The sequence below is a fragment of the Equus asinus genome, chromosome 20, assembly GCF_041296235.1.
Source record: "Equus asinus isolate D_3611 breed Donkey chromosome 20, EquAss-T2T_v2, whole genome shotgun sequence".
Classification (NCBI taxonomy): domain Eukaryota; kingdom Metazoa; phylum Chordata; class Mammalia; order Perissodactyla; family Equidae; genus Equus; species Equus asinus.
In genome coordinates, this window is record NC_091809.1 from 70995215 (window position 1) to 71019109 (window position 23895).

At 35.7% G+C, this 23895-nt stretch overlaps 1 protein-coding gene across 4 annotated transcripts in view; it reads left to right on the forward strand.

Annotated features, from left to right (window-relative positions):
* The window catches only part of GRM5 (glutamate metabotropic receptor 5), a 468644-nt gene that overhangs the window by 14462 nt on the left and 430287 nt on the right, over positions 1–23895 (forward strand). For all 4 annotated transcript variants that reach the window (XM_044752744.2, XM_070490466.1, XM_044752743.2 and 1 more), the window contains exon 2: positions 1764–2625. In XM_044752744.2, coding sequence (XP_044608679.1) covers positions 1965–2625 — 661 coding nt within the window. In that variant the 5' untranslated portion in view covers positions 1764–1964. The remainder of the gene's footprint in view (positions 1–1763; positions 2626–23895) is intronic.

Here is a 23895-nt window from a genome sequence, read left to right on the forward strand (position 1 = left end):
AAAGTGAAGGGAAAGCTTGGGAATATTCAGATAATTTCCCAATGAGAAAATTAGTATCAGTCTTTGTTCCTTTTCCCCTTGTCTGCAATGCCAAATTCCATACCAAAACTGATGCTTTCCCCTAAATATTGCCAAACACCTAGTTATTCTGGAAGATCTAGTTATTTGTGAGGTGTTGTATTTTAGTGTTTGGCACTATACAGAGGCAGCCTTGCTCTGTTGCCATAGGAAACAGTAGAAGGAAATGGCGAAAATGAGGGTGAGAGTGATTAGAAATGTGATTCAGCTTATATTCGTTTTGTGTCTGGACTAGAATTTCTGCAGATCTGATGAGTTTTAAAAGCCATTAGTATTCTTGAAGAAGCATCGTCATTGCATAAATTCCTCAAGAAACATCACCTATCTTTGAAAGGTGGTGCTTAGGGAGTTAGTCACTTTAAAACAATTTGAGATCCTTGGCTGGCAGAGATGATGACATACAAAATAAGTCTCTTATACAATCCTTTAAATAATCCAAATCACTAATCTGCCAGTTCCCTTTTACAAATCATCCTAGAATTTGCTGTAGGCAACTTGGGACAAAATTTCCTTCTTCCCAGGAGTTTAAACTGAAATAGATGACGATGTTCATAGCTCTAGTGACTTGGAAGGGTAGTTCCCAATATGCATCCTCCCAGCCTTTTGAGTCTTCATAATGTGGAAATTTTTCCTGGATCAGGGATAGACGACTGATAACTGTGAATTTTCTTACAAGACTCTGTAATTACTTTGAAGACTCTGGAGACCAAGTCAGTTGCCAGAGAATTTTCTGTCCTCACCACCTAGCCACAGAATGCCCTTGGAAACTGAATAACAGAAAAGATCATATCTTGAATGTATACAGCCCTGTTCAATATACAAAACATTTGCATAGCTGATATCTTATGTTGGTTCCCATAAGGCAGTCTAGTACATATTATCCCCTCTTTTCAAATGTCGAAATTCTGGTACTGAGACATTAAACAACTTACTAATACTTCTTAATAGCAGAACTGGAATTTGAACCTGAATATTCTTTTCTCCAAAAATTGGTGCTCATTTTGCTATGCCTATGTATTTGGAGGGCATTTTACTTTGTAATCTCTCAATCCTCTTCCTTCTCTCCTACAGTTCATTTAACTTGGAGCTACCCACCTGGCCTCATTTATCTTTGTTCCGTCTCATATGGAAATTAGACATAATATTTATTGCGGAGATTATTCAACTTGTTTTACATTACATTTAAGGGGAGTATGTAGGCTTTTGTTTTAGGCTTTTTGTAATTGCGTAATTAATGAAAGCTCAATGCTAAAAATTTGGAAAGAAACAGAAAGCATTTTTAAAACAAAAAATATCATAATCAAGAGATCACCAATGATTAATATTTTGAGGTGCATACTCCCTAAAGTTTTCTTTTCATCGCATAGTTTTGCTTTCAGCATACTTTCTCTCACCTCCGTATGACAGTATAGTGTGGCCTGCCACACGTAAGATTCGATTTTGTGTACTCCAGATGAACAAATGAAAAAATATTACTCTAAGCAAAGTAGGATCAAGAAGGTATATTAGCTGCTTCAGCAAATCACAACATCACCAAGGAGAGTCAGAAAGATTTTTGAATATTTTTTGTAGGTAGATAACCTGCGTCCTCAAAGCCCTCTTTTTCTTTACCAGCAATAGACCATGAGAGCTTCCCAAATTAGTTGCACTTATGTTGTTAAATACCCATTCTATTTTTTTTCCAGATTTTGAAGATCATGATCACATGGATGCATCCAACTAAATGGTACCTGGGGACATGGTGGTCCTTTAGAAAGCACATCTAAATTACTGGCTAATTCCTTGGTTTGCCACTCAACTTAAGACATTGTTTGAGCCTATCTATCAGAACTCTCCTAAATTTTCCCCACCATGCTATCTTTATTAGCTTGAACTCCTTTCCTAAAATGGTCCTTCTGTTGATCCTGTCAGTCCTGCTTTTGAAAGAAGATGTCCGTGGGAGTGCACAGTCCAGTGAGAGGAGGGTGGTGGCTCACATGCCAGGTGACATCATTATTGGAGCTCTCTTTTCTGTCCACCATCAGCCCACCGTGGACAAAGTTCATGAAAGGAAGTGTGGGGCAGTTCGTGAACAGTATGGCATTCAGAGAGTGGAGGCCATGCTGCACACCCTGGAGAGAATCAACTCAGACCCCACGCTTCTACCCAACATCACACTGGGCTGTGAGATAAGGGATTCCTGCTGGCATTCGGCCGTGGCCCTAGAGCAGAGCATTGAGTTCATAAGGGACTCCCTCATTTCTTCAGAAGAAGAAGAAGGTTTGGTGCGCTGTGTGGATGGCTCTTCCTCCTCCTTCCGCTCCAAGAAGCCCATAGTAGGGGTCATTGGGCCTGGCTCTAGTTCTGTGGCCATTCAGGTCCAGAACTTGCTCCAGCTTTTCAACATACCTCAGATTGCTTACTCGGCAACAAGCATGGATCTGAGTGACAAGACTCTGTTTAAGTACTTCATGAGGGTTGTGCCTTCAGATGCCCAACAGGCACGGGCCATGGTGGACATAGTGAAGCGATACAACTGGACCTATGTGTCAGCTGTGCACACAGAAGGTAAGTTTCCTTTACATCCATTAAGTATGTGATACTATGCACTCAAAAGATTGTCAGTTAAAACTTCAGGTTTTAGAAGGTTAAACTATTTCTAATTATTTGAGATCTTTTGAGTTGCTCAGTTATACTAGTAGCATAAGAAGGCACTGGGTGGAACATGTCTAGAGAGACAAAGATTTAAGCCAATATGGGTGCTTATGTGGCCATTGTTTGGCAAAATGGAAATTTTCTTTGGATTATGTACTACATTGTTTTTACTTCTGCTATAGTGATGCTAGAGATTTTCAAGTTTTCTAGATCTTCATTGAACACCTGACATTTTTAACATTTATTTAAGGTTGCTCCAACTACCTATTGTTTCTGATAGTTAAAGAGAAGTACACATAAATGCACACAGGGACTGAAGGCAGCCAGTCTGGCCTAGGTATGCTGTGATAGAAGATTATCAAATGGTTTTGTCTTACAGCTATTTTTCAATAGAGAGTATAGTTAAATCTGAAATGGAGATATGTATGAATTAATTTTACCCTTGTGTGAAACGTACTCAGGACATATACATTTTAATAATTCAAGACTGCTTTAAAACTTATTGCTTCTTTATGCTCAAAGCATAGTGAGGAAGGAAATCAGGACAGGTTTTATAACAATTAATGATAATATTAGCTCTTTTTTATGGTTTATGGCACTTTTAAAATGCTTTTGTATATATCATTTATTAGTTCTCGACCAAGGCTATTTGGGATGGCTTCAGTTTGACGTACAGAGGTTAAGTGACCCAATTGGTGAGACTCACTCGTTATGCACACTCTTTCTAGGACAACATACCACATATACTAAGCACTATAGAATACCACAGAAGGTACAAAATATTTTTTGTAGCTCGTTGAATCATTGTGAGGATTAGTTGAGATTTAAAAATTCTGCAATAATACTGTCACTGTGGTCCCAACAATCCAGTCCTGTAAAATGTGAAGTTGAGTTATTGGGAAATTAATGAAATGACTAGAGTAAGTCTACTTCAGAGGTTGGTGATGAATCACCAATTAGATATAGCAAACTTGTCATTATTACGTGGAATAATATGAATTTTACTGCATGGCCACTTTTATTAATATTCAGAGCAGTACAAATATAAAATGGGCTTCTATATTGGATTGAGATTTCTATGCCTCTGGAAATTTTCACGTATCAGTTTATAGTTTACTTGCAGAGATGTTGATATATAAAGATTTTGAGCAGTGGCTAGGTGGCTGGATTAGGAGACCTTTGAATTTTTTTCTAATGCTGAGATTTTTTTTATAAAACCACTATTTCATTTGATTCCCTTAGCAAGCCAGTGATACAGACAATCCAGATATTTTGTTTCCATTTTAAAATACAAAATCTTTAAGAGTTTAAATAATTCATCCAATGTATACCTAATAGCAATTTCAGAGCCAGGAGTAGGGCTCATAGCTACTGACTTCTAGCTTATTGTCCCATTATGATTAAACATAATCCATTAGAAACACACGCCAAGAATATAATTAAGCAACGCATATTTCTTACACACAAATATATGCAAGGCCCTCTGATAGTCCTATGAAGGACAGCCCTATGTTTTATACATCACTACCCTCAGTGGGTATGCAATGTGGCAAAGGAGATGAGGCATGCATTAATACTTATATAACCATTAATTCAAGATGACACAAAGTTACAAATATGTCTCTAAAGTAAATCGAGGGAGAACAAAATCAAGTCCTGCTCTCTGGTGAAGGAGGCCATGGTGGAAATCTTGGAGAAGGAAATGGAATTTCACAGTTGAGTTTTAACAGGAAGAATACTGACAATTTGTGGAAATTAAGAAGGTATGGATTTCCAGTAAAGGGCATGGGAAATATGAGAAGATGATAAAGTAAAAAATAAGTTTGTAAAATGCCAAGGATAAAGTTATGTTTTGGTTTGCCTCAAATAAATCATGAATTTCATTAGGGACTTTCCTCTCTATTCAGAAGAGTAGGGCTTGGTCACTGTGTAGGAGATGCTCATCCAAGATTATGTTCTAGGAGAAACTCATTGTCATGACTACTGGCTATAACTAATTTAAACTGGTTTTTTTTTTAACCTAAATGTATACCAATAGTGATCTAATAAAATAAATTATGATACAATGTTTTATTACATAGCTATTAAAATGAATGAGGCATTCTATAGGTCAGATAATAATTATCTCCAAGATCATTTTAAGTGAAAAAAGCAAGGTGCAGTTCTGTGTATGTGTGTAAAATGGGGTTTATATAAACCACTTGATTGATATAGAATTGCTCTCAGAGAAGAGCAAAACTGATAACAGTTGTGCCTCTGGGGAGGATATCTAAGTAGATAGGGGATATGGTGGAAAGGAAGAGACTTACTTTTCATGTATAACTTTTACATACAAACATTTTAAGTTGTGTATTACAAGCATAAACTACATATTGCAATGTAACAATTAAACAAAAAATTGTAGGGGCCAGTAAGTTCACGTGCTCCGCTTCGGTGGTCCAGGGTTTGCCAGTTCTGATCCTGGGCATGGATCTACACACCACTCACCAAACCATGCTGTGGCAGCATTCCACATAGAAGATCTAGAATGACTTACAACTAGGATGTATCACTATGTACGGGGGCTTTGGGAAAAAGAAAAAGAGGAAGACTGGCAACAGATATTAGCTGAGGGCCAATCTTCCTCACCGAAAACAACAACAACAACAACAGACATTCTGTTTGTGGGTAAAAAATAAGCCAGTTAAAATTCCATTGCCAAATTCAAGCAAATTTAATTATTTTGCCAAAAACCAGCCAGTAAATTTTCTTGCCAACTAACACTGGTAAAATATTTGGATAATACCACCAGGATTCAGGAGAGGACAAAGTTTGAATATAAAGATTCAAAGATTGGGAGAAATATTCTTTGGCTTATCATTTTATGTGGTTTCGTCAAGAAGCATTTATACTGCTTTGATCCCAAGCAATTATGTGGATAACGAAGTTATATGGTGTTACATCTTACAATTTATCAGTATAAGAGTGGTGTGGTAGGAAGTTTCAAGAGGTCAAACTCACCTCCAGGATGAGAAAAGTGCTGGAGTGTAATGAGATACAGCTCTGTTTGGTACTGTGGAAGCTCCCCAGGATGATGCCTAGTTTTCTGTTGCCTGGCCCTTCAGAAAGCCCTTGTGGGATTTTCCAGAAAAATGACAATGCCAGTTCTTACTTCAGCCTCTTTCTCTGGCTAGGTTGGGGTAATTTTCTCTAGCCTTCCATCACTCAGCCCCAGTATCCAAACTTGTTCTCATGTCCTTATAATTATCCTCCTTTGCTCAGTTGATATTCCTCTTTTTTGAAGGGTATGGAAATTTCCAAATGCTCTCACATGAGATGTTGATGTCCATGAAAAAATGTTGTCCTATTTTCCATTAAAAGCTTTATCCTTCCCAAATTGCCCATTTATTTTATATTTAAACATGACAGGACTACATCACTCAGTCCTCTTGGCAGCTGTCATGAGATCTTTCTTTGAGAAAGTGTATGCTGTTACACAATTTCAGAGGAAAGCACAAGCAGACTTGGGTTTCAGCTTCAGTGTTAATCTCTTATACTTGCTATTTCCTTGATTTATGGTTTCATAGATTACAGGACTGTGTATTTACTGTGGCTTGTTGTATTATGCAGAAATTGTGCCTAGGCCTTCTAAGCAAAGAGATTAATAGTATAAAAACGAAATAAGAAAAAAAGAAAGGATTTTTGTTTAATGGCAGACCACACCAGTTCTTCAACTATATGTAGGAAAGAAACATGTAATGACTCAGAAGAAACAATTTCACTCCTTTTAAAGCAATCATTCCAGTTGGCACTCTCTCTGCTCTAAGAAAATTTAAGGGGTCCTTTGCCTCAGTATTTTTTTTTTAAAGATTTTATTTTTTTCCTTTTTCTCCCCAAACCCCCCCGGTACACAGTTGTATATTCTTCGTTGTGGGTCCTTCTAGTTGTGGCATGTGGGATGCTGCCTTAGCGTGGTTTGATGAGCAGTGCCATGTCCACGCCCAGGATTTGAACCGACGAAACACTGGGCCACCTGCAGCGGAGCACATGAACTTAACCACTCAGCCAAGGGGCCAGCCCCTGCCTCAGTATTTTTGCAGCGTTGGTATGTGTGCCCATTATGGCACAGGATCACTGGTGCTTGACTGTTTAGAGGAGTGGCAGATCTATTGCTTTGATGATTTCCTTTGCTTTGCAACTTGTTAGTTCCCTTCCACTCTCATGCAGCACTAGTCTCGTGGCTGCTTTGGTCAATACACTTTGGTGGAAGTGAGGACTTAGTCTGTCTGTCTCAGAACCCTGTCATCACTGTGTGATGAGAGCACTCAGGTTTTCCAGATGAGGCCATCTTAGAGCACTTGACCTCAACTATTTGAGAGCACCCAGTGAAGATCAACAGAATTGCCTTTCTGACTGACAGTTCATTGCAATCACATGTAGAGCTCAGCTGAAACCTTAAACATTACCCAGCTAACCATAAATTTATGAGCAATAATAAGTACCTTCAAGACAGTGTCCAACATAAGCATACTCATCCCAATGACTTTAAACTCTAACCCTCCCTTCCAAATTGGACACTACTACAATGTTTAAACTTCAAGATCAAAACAAAATAAATTTATTAACCTTAATTAATATTCTTGAGATTTAAATGTGAAACAAAACATAATGTATTATTCATAAATATGAAATAAGTGCTGTGGGCAAGAAGGAAAATTTGAACAGCTTCAGCCATACTCCTGTAGCTACAGATTTGATAATTTCCTTAAAGCCTGAATGCTTTAATTCATCAGACACTTGCATATATTCCATTATTACTTGCTTCCCCTTGACCTAGCTCAATTTCCTTGAGAAAAGTCATTCAGATTATATTTTATACACAAAACCATGTATATTGCACTTTATTACTGACTTATAGGATTTTCATATTTCACCATTTTTGCTGACTTTAGCTGAAACTCCAGTGTATGCCCCCAGGGCCAATCAGAGGGCCTAGCACATGATAGGCGCTCAAAGACTATTTGCTGAATGGATGAATTTGTGTTAGAATACCGCCTAGCTCACTATTTATGAATATATAATATGTGGATAATAGCTGGAACTTGTAATTTTTCGCAGTTTTGCTTCTTGATGAAAATGAGGTGCCAAAATACCTCCCTTGATTAATTGTAAAATGCTATTCACACTCCACTCCCTTTTTTGTTTGCACTGGTTCTTGAATTTATTATTTCCATCTAATGATATAGGAATGCTAATTTGTTCTAGCCAAAAAACATGTCAGTGATGCTCTGGGAGAAAAATGCACCAATAAATTGTACCGGTAATGTGACATCATTGAAAACATTGTCTTCAGGCTAACCTACATATTGCAGTGTTGCACTGCTTTCAGGTTATGTTATGGTTTTCCATCAGTTATTTAAAAATGTGGTAACAATCAAGCTTTGGTTGAAAGAACTTCGATGTGATTCATAGTCTATGTGCTTAGTTTAACTTCTAAAAAGTAGGAGCACACTTTTCCCAAACACCTTTTCTACTAGTTGTGATTGTATTGAGATAACAATTCAGTTTGGAAACACGAGAAATGTCACTATCAGCCTTACTGAGTACTTTTTAAAGGGATTTCATTTTGTTTCTCCAGGGGTTGAAGAGTGTTGAGAGTTGAGACAAAATTTGAGATGATCATAATAGTAATTCAGACACACAAACTTTGTAGAATGTTAACAACAGAAGGGTCTTAGATGAGCATCTAATCTAATTCCTTTATCTCACGGTTGAGGAAACAGAGATAGTAAGGGCAAGTAATTTGGCCTTACTTGTACATAATTGGTTACAGATTTGGGTCTTGGAACTCAAGATTCCTGTCCAGAATTTTGCTTCCACTTCATTGTTGGGGATAATTACTGAAGTTCTTTTTTGCCATTGTATTATTTCTCCATTTCATTGCTTTCTTCCTTTCCCCTTCAATTCAATGATGCCAACCTGCTGAAAGTTTTAATGCCTATCTGAAATAGTATCAAGGACCACAAATGAATTCATTCATATAAAAATTAGCTTTGGGAAATAGCATGACCCCTCTGCTCTTGACTTGTAAATTAGTTGAAGTGCTTCTTTGCCTGGACTATATTGAAAGTGTGCAGAGACTTTGAAAGATTTCCTTCTGCTTCACAAAAATTGTGAAAACATTAGACCCTCAGAAATCCTTGTGATTATGAATTGATTGGATAACTACATTGGTTACCATTGACGTAACAATACATGAAAACCAGAAGAGGCAGGGACTGTTAGGTGGATTCTTCACTAAATTAGATTAGATTATGAATCCATAATCTGGGAAAATGCAGTGGCAACTTTAATAGTAAAGAAGCAATTCTTCATATTCATATATCACTGTCAGGACCTTCATTTTTAGTAGTGAAAGAAATAAGCTAGCTCTGGGAAGTGTGTTGAGAGGGGAGTTCTCTCTCATCTTCCCTTCCAGAGCGAATAGCCTATTTCTCTCAGCCAATAGCCTCTAAGGAGCTATTATTGCCTCTTTCAGCGAAAAAAAAAAAAAATAGGATCCATTGACATATGTAGCTGTGGCCTGTGAAAGGTCTTCCCTATTTTCAGGCTTCTTTGTTTTTTTCTACAAGTTCTGGTTTGGCTTCTGACTCACCTGTAAAAGACTCATGACTGAGAGAACATCCCTGTTTTCATAGTCTCAGGCACTATTACTGTCCATTCACTGCTGAAAATACCAGAATTTTCCCTCAAACACTCCATACCCAGGATGACTAAGTTAGAAGAAACTTTGTTCTCAGAGGATGTCACTGTACTTCTACCCCAACACACACAGATAAATACCTGGGATAATGTGCAAATGTGGACACTCCAGTTCCACAGATGCTTTCTTTAACATAAAGATAATCTTGGGGGGGTGTATGCCTAAGTAATTAGTATTTATCTGTTTTATGGATGGGAGCTACACAAATTGTGTGTTTTCTCTTGATCTCCCTTATTCCAGATCTCACAGAGATAACATGATTGTCTGAGCACTAGATTGGAATATTCAGAATGTTCATTCATTCTATTTATTAAAGAGCTGATCTTGTGAATCAGTTCCTCAGTCATTAGAACCTTATTAGCTTCTAGGTTTGTAAAGTTTAGCCATGAGTAACAGAGGTTGCTGCTGAGTGAGGACAACGGTGGAATGGCAGGGCATGATGTGAGGTGTTTTTGTTCCAATGCAAAACAATTTCTGCACAGCAAACCCTACCCAACACACATGAAGCAAGCACCTAAGAAAGAACAGGGATAGAGAGCCACAAAAGTCTAAAAAGAGGATCTATTTCCTTCCTTTATTTTCTCTCTCCCTGTCTCTGTTTCTGTCTCTCTTTCTTATTTACCATATTTTCATCATCTCTTCTTTAGTTATTGGATTTTTTATATTTTCTAGGCTGTTCAGTAAGTCTGGTGATGAATAATAACCTTCTCATTATCCTATTAATTTGAAAGTGAATATATGAAAGATGAAGATTACACTCATGATATCTTGCAGGTGGAAAAAGCAAAATTAAAAGGACTAGTTTTACTAGAAGAAATATCACTGACATCGGAGCTAGGAATTTTTGCTATGTGACTCTGAGAAAGCCATTTCAACTCCTTCCTTCATTTGTGATATGAGAGGGGCTAGAAAAGATGGTCCTGGAGAGCCCTTCCAAGACTAACGTTCTGTTACCTGCTCTCTCATGATTCCACAGACCACACCTGGGCTGGATTAAATGTTTGGCATCATACTTAAAATAAGTGCAACCAAGTATGACCTGCTTAAAGCAGAGTGGCCAAAATGGTTATGAGCTTGAAACTATGTCTTCAGAGAATAAATTTAGCAGAGAGAAGACAAGACATGGCAGGGACTTGACTGCTACCTTTAGGTATTTGGAAAATTCAGGTGGAGAGGAGCTGTACTCACTCTAGACGGCCAGGAGCATTACAAAGAGAGCTAATTACTGAAATACTAGAGTAATAAATTATGGTTCAATTTTAAAAGGGATATTTTTATTTATTAACAGAACCATTCACTGAAGGAATTGCCTCTATTGGGAGGTAGTGAGTTAGTTCTCTCTAATTCCTGGAATGGATAATAGAGGGGCTGTGGAAAAATGAACTTAAACCTCAGTTGGAAGAAAGAGAGAGAGGGACTATTTGTCCTTCTTGATAACTCCCGATGTTGATGATCAAATGTCATTTAATTGAGATTTTATTATTCTGTGAGTTAAAACGTGGTCATATATAGTATAACATTCCATTAATTTGTTAGTTGATTCATTTATTCCATAAATGAATTCTATAACTGAATGATAAAGTAATCATTTTATAGGTTAGAGAAAAGGTATGGAAAGAGAAAGAATTTCCCCCATAATACTGCAACTAGATAGTGGCAGAGCAAGAATTTGGTCCCAAGGCCAACTCTTTTTAAATGAGTCCAAACCTCTTCCCTGTATGTTGGGATAGCTTCTTTTCTCTTTGTATACACTATTAAAAACCTGAGAATGAAGCACTTGCCAGCACATGACTTTTCTCAGATGTATATCAAGCCATGGTCTCATGTTACCATAAAGTTTACCATCATAGAAAGAATATGGTTCTGTGTAAGCAGAAACTCGTAAAGTGACACCTGTATGGCAAGTTGTAGTAAGCAATTAGATTGAAAGAAAGAAGTCTTTATTATGTATAACTTGGAAAATTATGGAGAGTTTATTTTTTATAAGAAAACAATCTCTGCTTACCTGTCCTTACCAAATAATAAAAGTGTGATCTGTGATCCCAGAAGCAGGATATTATATGACTAAGGTGAACAGGGATGGGCAGCTCTGTTGGAAGTTAAAAAAAGAAAAAGAAAAAGTGGAATGCACATCCACTGATTCTTTTTCCCTCCCGAGGAAACAAGAAAACACATTTGTTTCTCCACTGAGAAAATCTTTTGAGCATATTTTGTGTATCTTTTTATCTAGTTTTGAAAGAGCACCTTTCTTTGTTCCCATGAAAGGAATTAATTACAGTAAAAAGAAACTAAATTAAGGAGGAGGCCTGTGGCAACAAGTTGACCCCACAGAAGACCTTTTTGTGAGTCCGATGCTAAGTACAGACTGTACCTGGTTGTTTCTATTTACATCTCCATTGCAGACTCCACAATCCATCCTTCAGATGCCAATTATGGAAGGAAGCAGTATGGGTATGCATTTTTTCAGAGCAGGAGGACATGTTGTTAAATGATGTAGCCTTATGTATGAAAGATTTCTTTGGATCATCAGGACTAGGAGTTATGAAATCTCCTTCTGGCACATTTGCAAATACTCCAGAAAGACTTCTCAATTTAGCCAAATGTTGGACCGAGGAGACTTTTTGGCAAGAGGTATGATAGTCAGATGTGTTCATTTTAGGGGACATTGAAACAAGAGATCATGTCCCAGTGGTGTGTTTTATACATCAATTTCCACATATACACAAAGTCTTTCAAAAGAAAGAGACCGTCTAGTCAGTGTTTTCTCAAAAAGTACATCACAGCTCATGAGTTATTTGTAAAACCAATTTAGTGGGTTGATCCAGAAGGTAATATAGAGTAAAATAAAACAGGATAGAGTAGAAAATAAATGCCAGAGTTTATTACATGATAGTAAGAATATATATTTTGTCAATTTTAATTTTTGTTGCATACCGCCATATGTGTACTGTGGGTTACCATTTAAAATGTATTTCTTACTAGATATTACAGCTAAAAGCTTAAAAGCAACTTACTCCACTTTTCTCTTTAACATTGTTAATAAATTCACATACACAGGTTTATTCTTCTGTGACAATGTTATTTGGTTTGTCTCTCTTGGATGGGTGGGTTTTAAGTTTTATTATTGAAAATGAGCAAGAATTCCAAGGCACCCATGGAAGGAAATGGTAGAAACTTTGAACAAAATATAAATAATTAATATGTTGTTGATAAATGGCATAAGCATCAATGGGACAATGGCAAAGACACTAAACTAGGATGTTAGAGGCAAGTTCCGAGTCCTGGTTCTTATCAGAAATCAAGACAAGCCTGAGAACATTTTATTTTTTGAATATCCCAATACAGTGTGTTAAAAAATAAATGGCAAAAGATATTAATTACGATTTTGGTATTACAAGTTTACATAGAACAGGGGCCGGCCCCCTGGCCTAGTGGTTAACTTCAGCATGCTCTGTTTCAGCAGCCCAGGTTCAGTTCCTGGGCATGGACGTACACCATAGATCATCAGCCTTGCCATGGCAGCGTCCCACATACAAAATAGAGGAAGATTAGCACAGATGTTAGCTCAGGGCTAATCTTCCTCAAGCCAAAAGAGGAAGACTGGCAAAAAAGTTTACATACAACAAATTAAAATGTCTGACTTCCCCTCAACACAACACACACAGAACAAATAAAGTATAATGTAGTGTGCTATAAGGCACAAGTTTTATTTCAGTTTTCTCTGAGTTTCCCAATAATTGTATGTACAATCTCATTTGATATACAGTCAAGTCTAAATCTGAAGTCTTCTGAGAATGTGAAGATCAGGCCAAATACCATTAATAAAATAAAGTGAGGTAAGATAGGAGACAGCACTTTTAGAAGTAAAAGTGGTTCTACGAAATGGATGAGCTGCAGGGGAGGCATGACCTTAAATTCACAAAGTTTGTTGCAAAGACATCTCACGAATTGAAATTTCCTGACCTTTTGGAATCAATGTATTTAAGTAGTAGCGTGAAACGCAGGCAGGCTTGAGTGAAAATCCTGATTAATATTCTTGCTACTGGAGGGACTTTGGACAAGTCGCTTAGTTTAGTTTCCTCATTATCAAACTAAAAAAATAATACCTGTCCCATAAGAGTGTTGTGAAAAGTGGATAACTATAAATCACTTAGTGTCAAGTTTGGCCCAAGCACGCAATAAGTATCTTCTAAATTAGCCGCCCAGAATTTGCCTTGTCTTATCTTGAATATGAAGAAAACTCCCATAAATAATGTTTCAATTTGGCTTTGCTTCATTAAAATTGATTATTGAATGAGGTGGAGAATTAGTGAGGAAAGCGACCTGTAAATGAAGTGAGTTTTAGATTCTTACCAATTCTCCTTTTGGAAGTTAGGTTTGCAATCGTATAATACAACATATGGTGCTTAGTGCTTTGGCACCATTATAACCGGACCTCACAACCTCTTCTCCAATTGCTGAGAGGCATCATGGTGTAGAAAAATGAGCAAAATCCCAGAGCTAGACTGTTAACATGATTATCTTCACTGTGTGTGTGTGTGTGTGTGTGTGTGTATGTAAACAGGAGATTGAAGATAGAAAGTTAATGCTGTACTTTAAGCACTTCTGAATTATTTGTACTTTTATAACAAGTATGAACATCTTTTGTAATAAAAAAAATGAGCACAATGGATACATATCTTCTTTGTAAATTTCAAATCGCACCTGCTCCTGCACCTTGGCTGGTCAGTAACTGCAACTTTGTTAATAAAAGCTAAACTGGAGCACATTGAGGGTTCCCATGGGCCTGAGTATAAAACCAAAGCAAGTAATGTGGACCTTTGGGAAAAAACAGATTATATTTAATAGCTATGTTAGTTTGAAGATGAAACTGATGCTCTCCTGCAGATTGTTATAGCTCAAATAATAACAATGACAAGAATCACTATTATTTATCAAGTATTTACTGTGTTATCAGAAATCATCAAAGTTTTTTATAATCTATGAAGTGATATCAAAATAAAAATTTTGGTGCTATTATTAGCATATTATTATCATTAATATAATTTGAAAGGCAGTTCTACATGTAGCTACAATGAAAAGGAGATGAGTATAAATAGAGTAAAAAGGATATGTCTGTGTTCCTTTTCTCAAGGACTCTAAAAACAGAACTATACATATGTTTGACAATTTCTTCACAAACTTTCTTCATGTTTCTTCTGTTATATAGCTTCTTTTCAGAAGTCATATGTCTGCTTTTCACCAGATTTGGGTTAGGATTTCAAGCCTTGACTCTCCCTAATGAAAGTAGGAAACTATTTATTCCTTAGGAAAAATGTGTTATTGCATTGCCATATGATGGATTTTTATCCTTAGAGAAGCTGTAGAAATACAAAAGTTAAGTAATACATATTGACGTGTCGTGTAAAAAAATAAATTACGAATGAAGCCGGTAATTAATATGTTTTATTTAAGTAAACTGAGAAAAGAGAAAAACTATATCAAGACTGAAAAAAATTAAACAAACTATCTGGCTATGATATTTGTAATCAAACTTACTTTGATAGCTTTCAACTCCCAAATTAGTATACTAATCCCTCATTCATAGTCAGTTCTCATTTTATGTTTAGAGGAAATAAAAAAATATATATAACTATTAATGTTTATTCCATGTTAAAATGTTAAAATGTTAAAACTCTAGGGTTTATTAAAAAATATATGCTGAAGAATCAAGCTGGCACTATTAATTATATACATTTGTATTTGTATACATTTGTTAACAGTAAATGCTCACATAAATAATAAAATGCAAAAAAATCCAAATTATTTGGGAGTTTTGTGGTACTTTCTTTTGCCAAGTTGTATGAAGTTGTAAAATAATTAAAAGTTGATAGCAACATTTTGTATGATTTGAGAGAAATTTTTGCACAAAATATATTGTAAATTTTGACAAAGTGCAACATATTTTCAATGCAAGTATATAGTATATAAAAGCATACCTAATACAGCTTGAGGTCTATGTGATGCTACAACAAATGAATTTATTCGTTAATTTAAAAATATTTACTGGGAATATATTATGTGCTAGACTCTGTGTATACACTATGAAAAACCTGAGATTGAAGCATTTGCCAGCACATGACTTTTCTCAGATGTGTACCAAGCTGTGGTCTCATGTTACCATAAAGTTTACCGTCATAGATACTATATGGTTCTGTGTAAGCAGAATCTCATAAAGTGACACTTGTATGGCAACGGATGATTGTATTAAGCCACTAGATTGAAAGAAAGAAGTCTTTATGAAGTATAATTTGGAAAATTATGGAGAGTTTATTTTTTATAGGAAAACAATCTCCACTCACCAGTCCTTACCAAATAATAAAAGTGTGATCTGTATCCCAGAAGCAGGATATTATATGACTAAGGTGAATAGGGATGGATAGCTCTGTTGGAAGTTAACAAAGGAAAGAAAAGAAAAAAGTCAATGTGTAGTCATTTTGTTTAACACAATGTGATTCTGTATTTACCTACTGCGGAACCTTCTGGGATTGAAGGGAGCCATGTAGAGCATTGGTGACCTAGTTATTTCCTGTTGGTTTATACTATTCAATGCCCCCTGTCTACTATGAAGTCAATAAGAATTGTTCCATTCAAAATAGGAAGTCTGAGTTAGGTGCCATCAATGGTATTTTTTTAATAAAAAGGTAATATTTTAATCTCCTTCACTAATGGATGTAACAAACAACCTCAAATAGTAAACAAAAAAATGCATGATCACTAGGAATTAAGACATTCTCTAGCTTGTTTCACAAAATTGAGATCATTTCTTTTTATGAATTTTAGAACTCTGAGAATTATCCCATTATTTATGTGGAACTCCAGGAAAACTTAAATAAACACTTTTTATCCCTTTTAATCATACTATGTTTTTCTTGGTACAAATTTAACATTCTTTGAGTGAAATTATTCATAATCTCAAACCTATGTCTGATTTTGATGTTTCTTGGTATCTGCCTCTTTTTTGAAATTCTCAACCTTCTCCTTCTTGCCTGACTCTTTTCTAAGTCTTAAACTCTCCGGTATGTTTTGAGTTCTTTTGGGTAAGCAGTAGGATTGATGATTGCACTGAATTGGTTTTACTTATTTGAAAAGCACCTTCCTTGAAGGAAGCTGTGCTATTTTGTGGCCGTAGAGAATAGTAATTGGGGTTTGTTTGGCAGGAAATTTCTCTCCTAGCCTCAAAGTCTATTGCATGCCTTTGCTTTACCTTCACTCTGTTGGTAGATGGCAAATTATTGCATATGATTAGAAGATTCAAAGAGGTTGAGGAGAAACCATCCATAGGAAGAAAGAATAGCATTTAGAAACATGAAGAAGAAAAATAAGCTGTCAAATTTTTAGTATATAGTTTACTACAGTGGCCATCACGGGACTTTCAGAAACTGCATGCAATTTCTAATCAAAGGCAACTGAAAAAAGTCTTAATCATTCCTGAAAAAGAGCAGAAACTCATGCTGAAGCGATTGAACTTGAATATGGAAGGCTTTATTTCTGATCCAGTTAGAGATTTTGGTTTGGAGGTCAGTGGTAAGAGCGCCAACCTTGGAATTACTCCGAAGGCCCTATTTGATTTCCCACTTTGGGATGACCTTGGGCAATTCACTTAACCTTTTTGAATACACAGATCCTTCATTTGCAAGATGGCAGATGGCTGTATCTTCACTCTCTGTACTAATATTTTGTTATGATGGTCAATTGAATAATCAGTTAATGCACTTTGTAAATCTAAAGCTGCATAATATATTAATTCATTAAATATTAAATGAACACTCACTGTGTGCCAAGATCTGTATGTTTGCACCAAGCTTTTATAAAATACTGAGTACAGTACTCTGAAAATTAGATGCTAATCAAAAGCTTTTCATTACTGATGTCTCCACCACAATAAAAACAGTGAAATTTTCATTGCCAGATGGGCAATGGAAAAGTTGGGGGAAAAGTTGAACTCCTTTTCCACATCACGTCCATGTCCCATCAATAATGAACAAGTATGGATAAAATGTCAGATCTGGAAACAATCTGACAGTTCCAGCAGTGGGAGCACTGAGTAGTCATTAAGAAGGAACTCTGACATTGAATTCATATAGACCTGGATTCAAATCCCAGCCCCATCACGATTTGCTGTGGACATGAGGCAAGTTTTCTAAGCCTCAATTACATCATTTGAGAAAAGGCATCATTATCAATATTTTTGGCTCTTAGGGTAATTGTGATCATTGATACGTATAGTATCTATACAATACCTAACACACAATGAGAGTTCAAGAAATCTTAGCTGCTGTTATTTTGTGTTCTTTTTTCGACGTCGTCATTCTAGAAAAGAGAAACTCAGGCCTAGGAATTTAAGCAACTTGTTGAAGGTCACATAGCTCCTGGTGTCAGGACACTGATTGGAAAGAAAGCTTTATGTTCAGAGAATTTTTATTTTAAGGACACTCAGTTTTACAAACAATTCTATTTTTATTTTAATTGAAATACTATTTATTTACTGTTTTTATCATTGAGTTTAAGGGCTTGGACTCTTTGTTTAGATAGACCAGAATTTGGACAAGTTATTTAACGGCTCAAAATCTCAGCTTCTTCTGTTGTAAGAAGATTGATGATACTAGTGGTGATGATGATGATGAGATGATGATAAAGAATAGTTACAGGGCATTCACCAGCTGTTCAGACACTTTTCTGAATATTTTTACGTGTATTAATTCATTTAATGCATAAATATTATGAGGTTGTACTATTATTATTTCAGTTTTATGGATAAGGAAACCATCATAGAAAAGAGGATACTGGTAGATCCACATCAAATATTTGTTGTATAAATTAAATGAGTCTTTAAAAATATATAAAACATTTATAATGTGCAATTCACAGTAGGAAGTCAATAAATATCATCTGTTAATACTAATTTGGTTATTATAATTATCTTTTTTTTCTGGCCTAGTCGGTTCAAATGTAACTTCTTAGGCTACATTTGCATTTTGAATTATTTTCCTTCTGTCATTCTGGTGAAAACAACTTAAATGCTATTTATTAAGTGAAAATCAGGAGGGCACAAATGATATATTTAAAAACATACATGGATATTATTTCCAAATACAAAAGTAATACATAGGTGTTTAGCATTTGGAAAATAAAAAAGTGAAAAAAGAACTTTAAAAGTCATTAATATTCCAACAGAAGTAAAACAACATGTTGATATCTTTTAGTTTTACCTTTCTTAAGCACAATTTAAAAAACTAATTATAACTAGTTTTAAAACTAGTTATACGTAATTTTGTATTTTCTTTGTTTTTTTTTTCTTTTGAGGAAGATTAGCCCTGAGCTAACTGCTGCCAATCCTCCTCTTTTTTTGCTGAGGAAGCCTAGCCCTGAGCTCACATCCATGCCCATCTTCCTCTACTTTCTGTGTGGGATGCCTGCCACAGCATGGCTTGCCATGTGGTGCCACGTCCGCACCTGGGATCCGAACAGGGGAACACCGGGCCGCCAAAGCAGAACGTGCACGCTTAACCGCTGTGCCACGGGGCTGGCCCCTGTTCACGTTTTTTAACTTAGCATTGCAAAGAGAACATTTTCGCATATTTTTCATAGCCTTTATGAATGTGACTATCTGTAGCTATATAATATTTTACCTTTTTTCCTACAACTTTAAAGATTTTAGGGCCCTTGACTGTTTCTATTTTTCACAATTCTAAAAAAGCATATAAATGAACATATTCTGTGTCGTGTTTACCTGTGTATTTTAAAAAGTTTTCTTAGCTAAGGTAACAACAACAACAACAAAATAAGCAAGCAAGAAGATTAAATTCCTGTACAACTTGAAAGGGTATGAACAATTTTAATTACTCAATATTTATAACAGCAAGATTGTAAATTTTTAAAATAAATAATTGCTGGTATAAAAAGTCCAGGTAGTATAAATATATTTGTGGAATTACTTGCTTGCTTAGAAACAAAACATTGCATCTCTCCCTCCCCATGGATAACTCTATCCAAGTTGCTTTCAAAATAAAGTTTTAGCACTGTAAAATAGAATCTTGAAGTTTCAAATATATAGAATGTCCACGCATCAAGTGTGTAGTTGTTATTAAAGCTTTGTTAGACCTCATCTCCAGGGGAAATCATCTTTTAATCTTCCTGCATAAGTTCTACTCCTAAGCATACACATAAATTTTATTGCCACTCTTGTGATATTCTCTTTTTAAACAGCTTTATTGAGGTATAATTGATATAAAAAGCCTGCACATATCTAATGCTTGGACATATGCATACACCTGTGAAACCATCTTTTAAATACATCATGACCTTGGATGACCTTTTCCTCCTAGCTACGTTTTATCCATCTTTGAAGCTATGTTTAGTCCTACTTCCTCCATGAACTACTTAATCAGGCACACATGGATCATTCTTCTCTCTTTTCTCCCTTAAACCTTACAGTATTTGTGCACATTATTAGAATACTTTACTTGCAGTTTTGTGGCTATTTCCTATATGTCCTATGGTCTTAACGAAATATAGTAGGACATAAGAATACAGAGTTTGGAGTCAGATAATCTAAACCTAAGACTCGATTTTATACTAATTTGGAAACGTGGCATAACCCATTTTAAAGACTTGGTTTATATATTTTAAAACAGTTGTTCTTTAAATATAAGAATACTGGTGGTGGTGGTGCTGTTTTCTCGTTGCTATAGCAATACTGAATACTTACTATGTTCCAGGAACTGTGGTCTTATTTTATTTAATCCTTACAATAATTCTATGAGTTAGGTACAATTGTTATTACCATTTAACATATGAGGAAATGGAGGTAAAATAATAGAAAAGAATAAAGTAATAATAAACAAATGAAGTAAAAGAAATTAAATGATGAAGTAAAAGAACGTATTTGTCAAAATGCTCCCTGAAAAAGTCAACTGCATGGTCTTGTGATTGTTTCTGCCTTGTCTTTTCTCCTTTTGCTTGAGAAAACTTCCTCGATATCGACGCATGTTGAGACTTCGATATTACCACAAAGCTTTATAACCACTGCTAGGGCCACAGGGACACAACAAATTGTACACAAAAATTTAGCTGGGCACTCTTATGAAGGCCAGTCTTTCTGAAGACACTTGTATTGAAAAAGAATTGCCTTGTATAATTAAGAATAAAGCCAAATATCCAAATTTCGCCATTCAGAAAATATGTCAGGTCAACTGATTGAAAACAGTAAGAAGTCCCCTACTTGTACCCATCACAGTGGTATTATTTGTATGATTTGGAAAAATGGTGAATTCTGGTTGTTGGATTTTGTGGTAAATGTCATGCTCTCTGTGTCATTGGTGTCTGTTTGTTTTTAAAGTTGGCAATATCTGTCTTTTAAGAAAGAAAAAAAACAAAAGTAAATGAGAGTAACAAGCTATAAAGAATGACTTCATGGGAGTAAACATTGTCATGCAACATAATATATACGGGTTCTGTTGTTTCTTTTGTTGCCTTCCTATCTCCCTATTTCCACTCTCCCCCCACCCCACCCCTGCCCCAAAAGCAAGCATTCACTGATGTCTGCTACCCACATAACCAACTGACTGTGATTCTTCAGTAAAGAAATCTTGTAGAGGGGCCAGCCTGGTGGCATAGTGGTTAAGTTCAGCATGCTCTGCTTCAGCAGCCTGGGGTTCACAGGTTCAGATCCAGGGCACAGACCTACACCACTCATCAAGCCATGCTGTGGCAGTGACCCACATACTAAATAGAGGAGGATTACTACAGATATTAGCTCAGGGCCAGTCTTCCTCACCAAAAATAAATAAATAAATAAATTGTGTATGAAAAATTCAGTAGGAAATATTGACCAAGTGTTGTAGGGGCTCCTTACACAAGGCATTTAAAAAACAAGAAAACGTTTCTACATGCACCATCCTCACCAATCACCACCACAGTGACTTCTGTAAAATCTGGTTAGGGGTGCATCTGCAATAATCAAGTACACATTATTCTGGTGTTGAGAAAGCTCAAAGGACTAAATAGTTGAATTTTAACGGGTACAATTTTAATGTCACAGTGTTTGTTAGACTAGAAAAATCTTCTATAAATTGATTGAAACATTTACTTTAAATATGTATTCCCAAGGTAAAAATAGTTACCTTTCAAAATGAATGTGACCTGCTATCAAATTATATCAGAATCTTAGGAACAAAGCACCAATTATTAAAGGAACTTTTAATTTTTCTATCAACCTTCCCATCATCTATGGTTGGGTTAACATATCTGATTTTCTTACATGTCACTAATTCTTTCCACATTCGGCTTGCTTCTTGTTGTATTGAATTATTCCTCAAAAAATATTATATTGGCAGAATAATCAAAGAAATATTTTTAATAGTTTTCTACGAAATAATTTTTAACTTTCCTTCCCTCAATAACTTTTTAAGTTTTTTTGTGTTATAAATTCTATAATATTTTGATGAGAAAAAATTTCGTAAGTTGTACCAAGGCACTTTACCTTTTCAACACCTAACATTATGTTGTGTGTTTATTTAATGCCTCTAAACACTTTAGTTGTATGATATATATAAGCTAAAAAGTATAGTAGTTCAATTTTGGTATTGAAATTGTTAAAAATTAGGTAATAATTCTATTGGAGGGGCCAGCCCGGTGGTGTAGTGGTTAAGTTCATGCACTACATTTTTGCGGCCTGGGGTTCACTGGTTTGGATCCTAGGTGCAGACCTATGCATTCCTTATCAAGCCATGCAGTGGCAGACATCTCACATATAAAGCAGAGGAGGATAGGCACGCATGTTAGCTCAGGGCCAATCTTACTCAGCAAAAAGAGGAAGATTGGTGGTTGATGTTCACTCAGGGCTAATCTTCCTTAAAAAAAAAAGAAAGAAAGAAAAAGAAAATTCTATTGGAGTAAGGTGTTACATAATTGTTAGTTATAATTAATGAGAATGGAAGCTTCTTGTAGTAAAGAATGACAAATTTCTTTAATGTCTTTCATAGCATTTGTCATAATTCTGAGTACATGGATATCAAATGAATACGTGTTGAATTACACTTATTCAAAGTTGAATTAAAATATGAGTATATATTCCAATAAGGACACAAAATGCTGAATAATGTGGGAGTGTTTTCTTTGAGGATCTAGAGGTTATAGTCTTATTTTATAGGCTAGATTGGGGTGACTAATTTATGAAGGCTTGGTCTGCACTGCAGCCTCGAGATTTTTAGTTTCTTATTTGATGTAGAAGTGTGAAAGTCTGAAACTGTGTCCAAAACTAATTTTATCTAATAAGTTGACTATTCTTGGCTTTCTTTGCTTCAGTAGCCTATTGGGCACTATAACTTAGTTACTAATTCCTACTAGGCTTTGAAATAGTTGAGTGAGTAGCAAGATGTGGTGTGGAACAATTAAGGATTGCCAGGCATGGCTAGCTAGCAATCCATCCATTATGAAAGAGAAAGTGGAAGACAAAGAGTGAGAGCCAGCTGGTTGCTGCCTCCTAAAAGGGTTTGATGAGGCCTTTTTCCTTTGGTCTGCCGTACCATCACTTGACCATTCTTTGCTTCAACACTTCTACTTTGTCACATGGGTTACTTACAACACATGGCTTCAATAGTATATGAGATATTGTGAGAAAAAGGATTTAAGCAGTCATAAAAACTAATTTACCTGCATGACCTTCCATGCTTCCCTGTGGATTTCTTTTTTTTTTTTTCTTAAATTATATTCATTCACAGGGACAGAAAGAGTGATTAATCTACTGTATTCTTCCTTTCTTTCAACAGGGGCTGAGAACATGAGAAATAATAGCAGATCCCATACATTGAATGACAGTCATGTGTATAGTATTTTTATATGTGTGATCTCATTTGATCTTTCTATTAACTTTTAATGCAGATACAGGTGGAATGATTGTATTTTATAGGAACCGAGGAAACTAAACTATAGAGAAAACAAATAATTTTACAAGGTTACAGTACGGCTGAGACAAAATTTCGTCGTAGGTATTTCTGATTCCCAAAACTCTTTCCATTACGTCATGCTATATTCAGCATTCCAAATTAAAATGCTACAGAAGTGTAAAGTGTACTTTTGAAATCTTGACCCTCCAATTCCGCTGTTGGAGGGAACTACTGTTGGCAGTTTTGTGTGTAATTTTCCACCTTTTCTCTATAATTTTTTTAAGATCAATTTCTTTTCTTCCTTCCTTCTCTCTCTCCACATTTTAACTGATATTTTTAACAAAAATTCAATCCTGTTCACCCTCTTGTGTAGCTTAATTTTAAAAGCAACAACAACAATATGCTATGGACGCCTTTTCAAATCAGTATCATGCATCTTTTAAGTGTAAATGACTTCCAGGTCATTGTTCAGGTGCTATTGCGTTGCTCCTTTGTAATTTCATTGACTCTGCA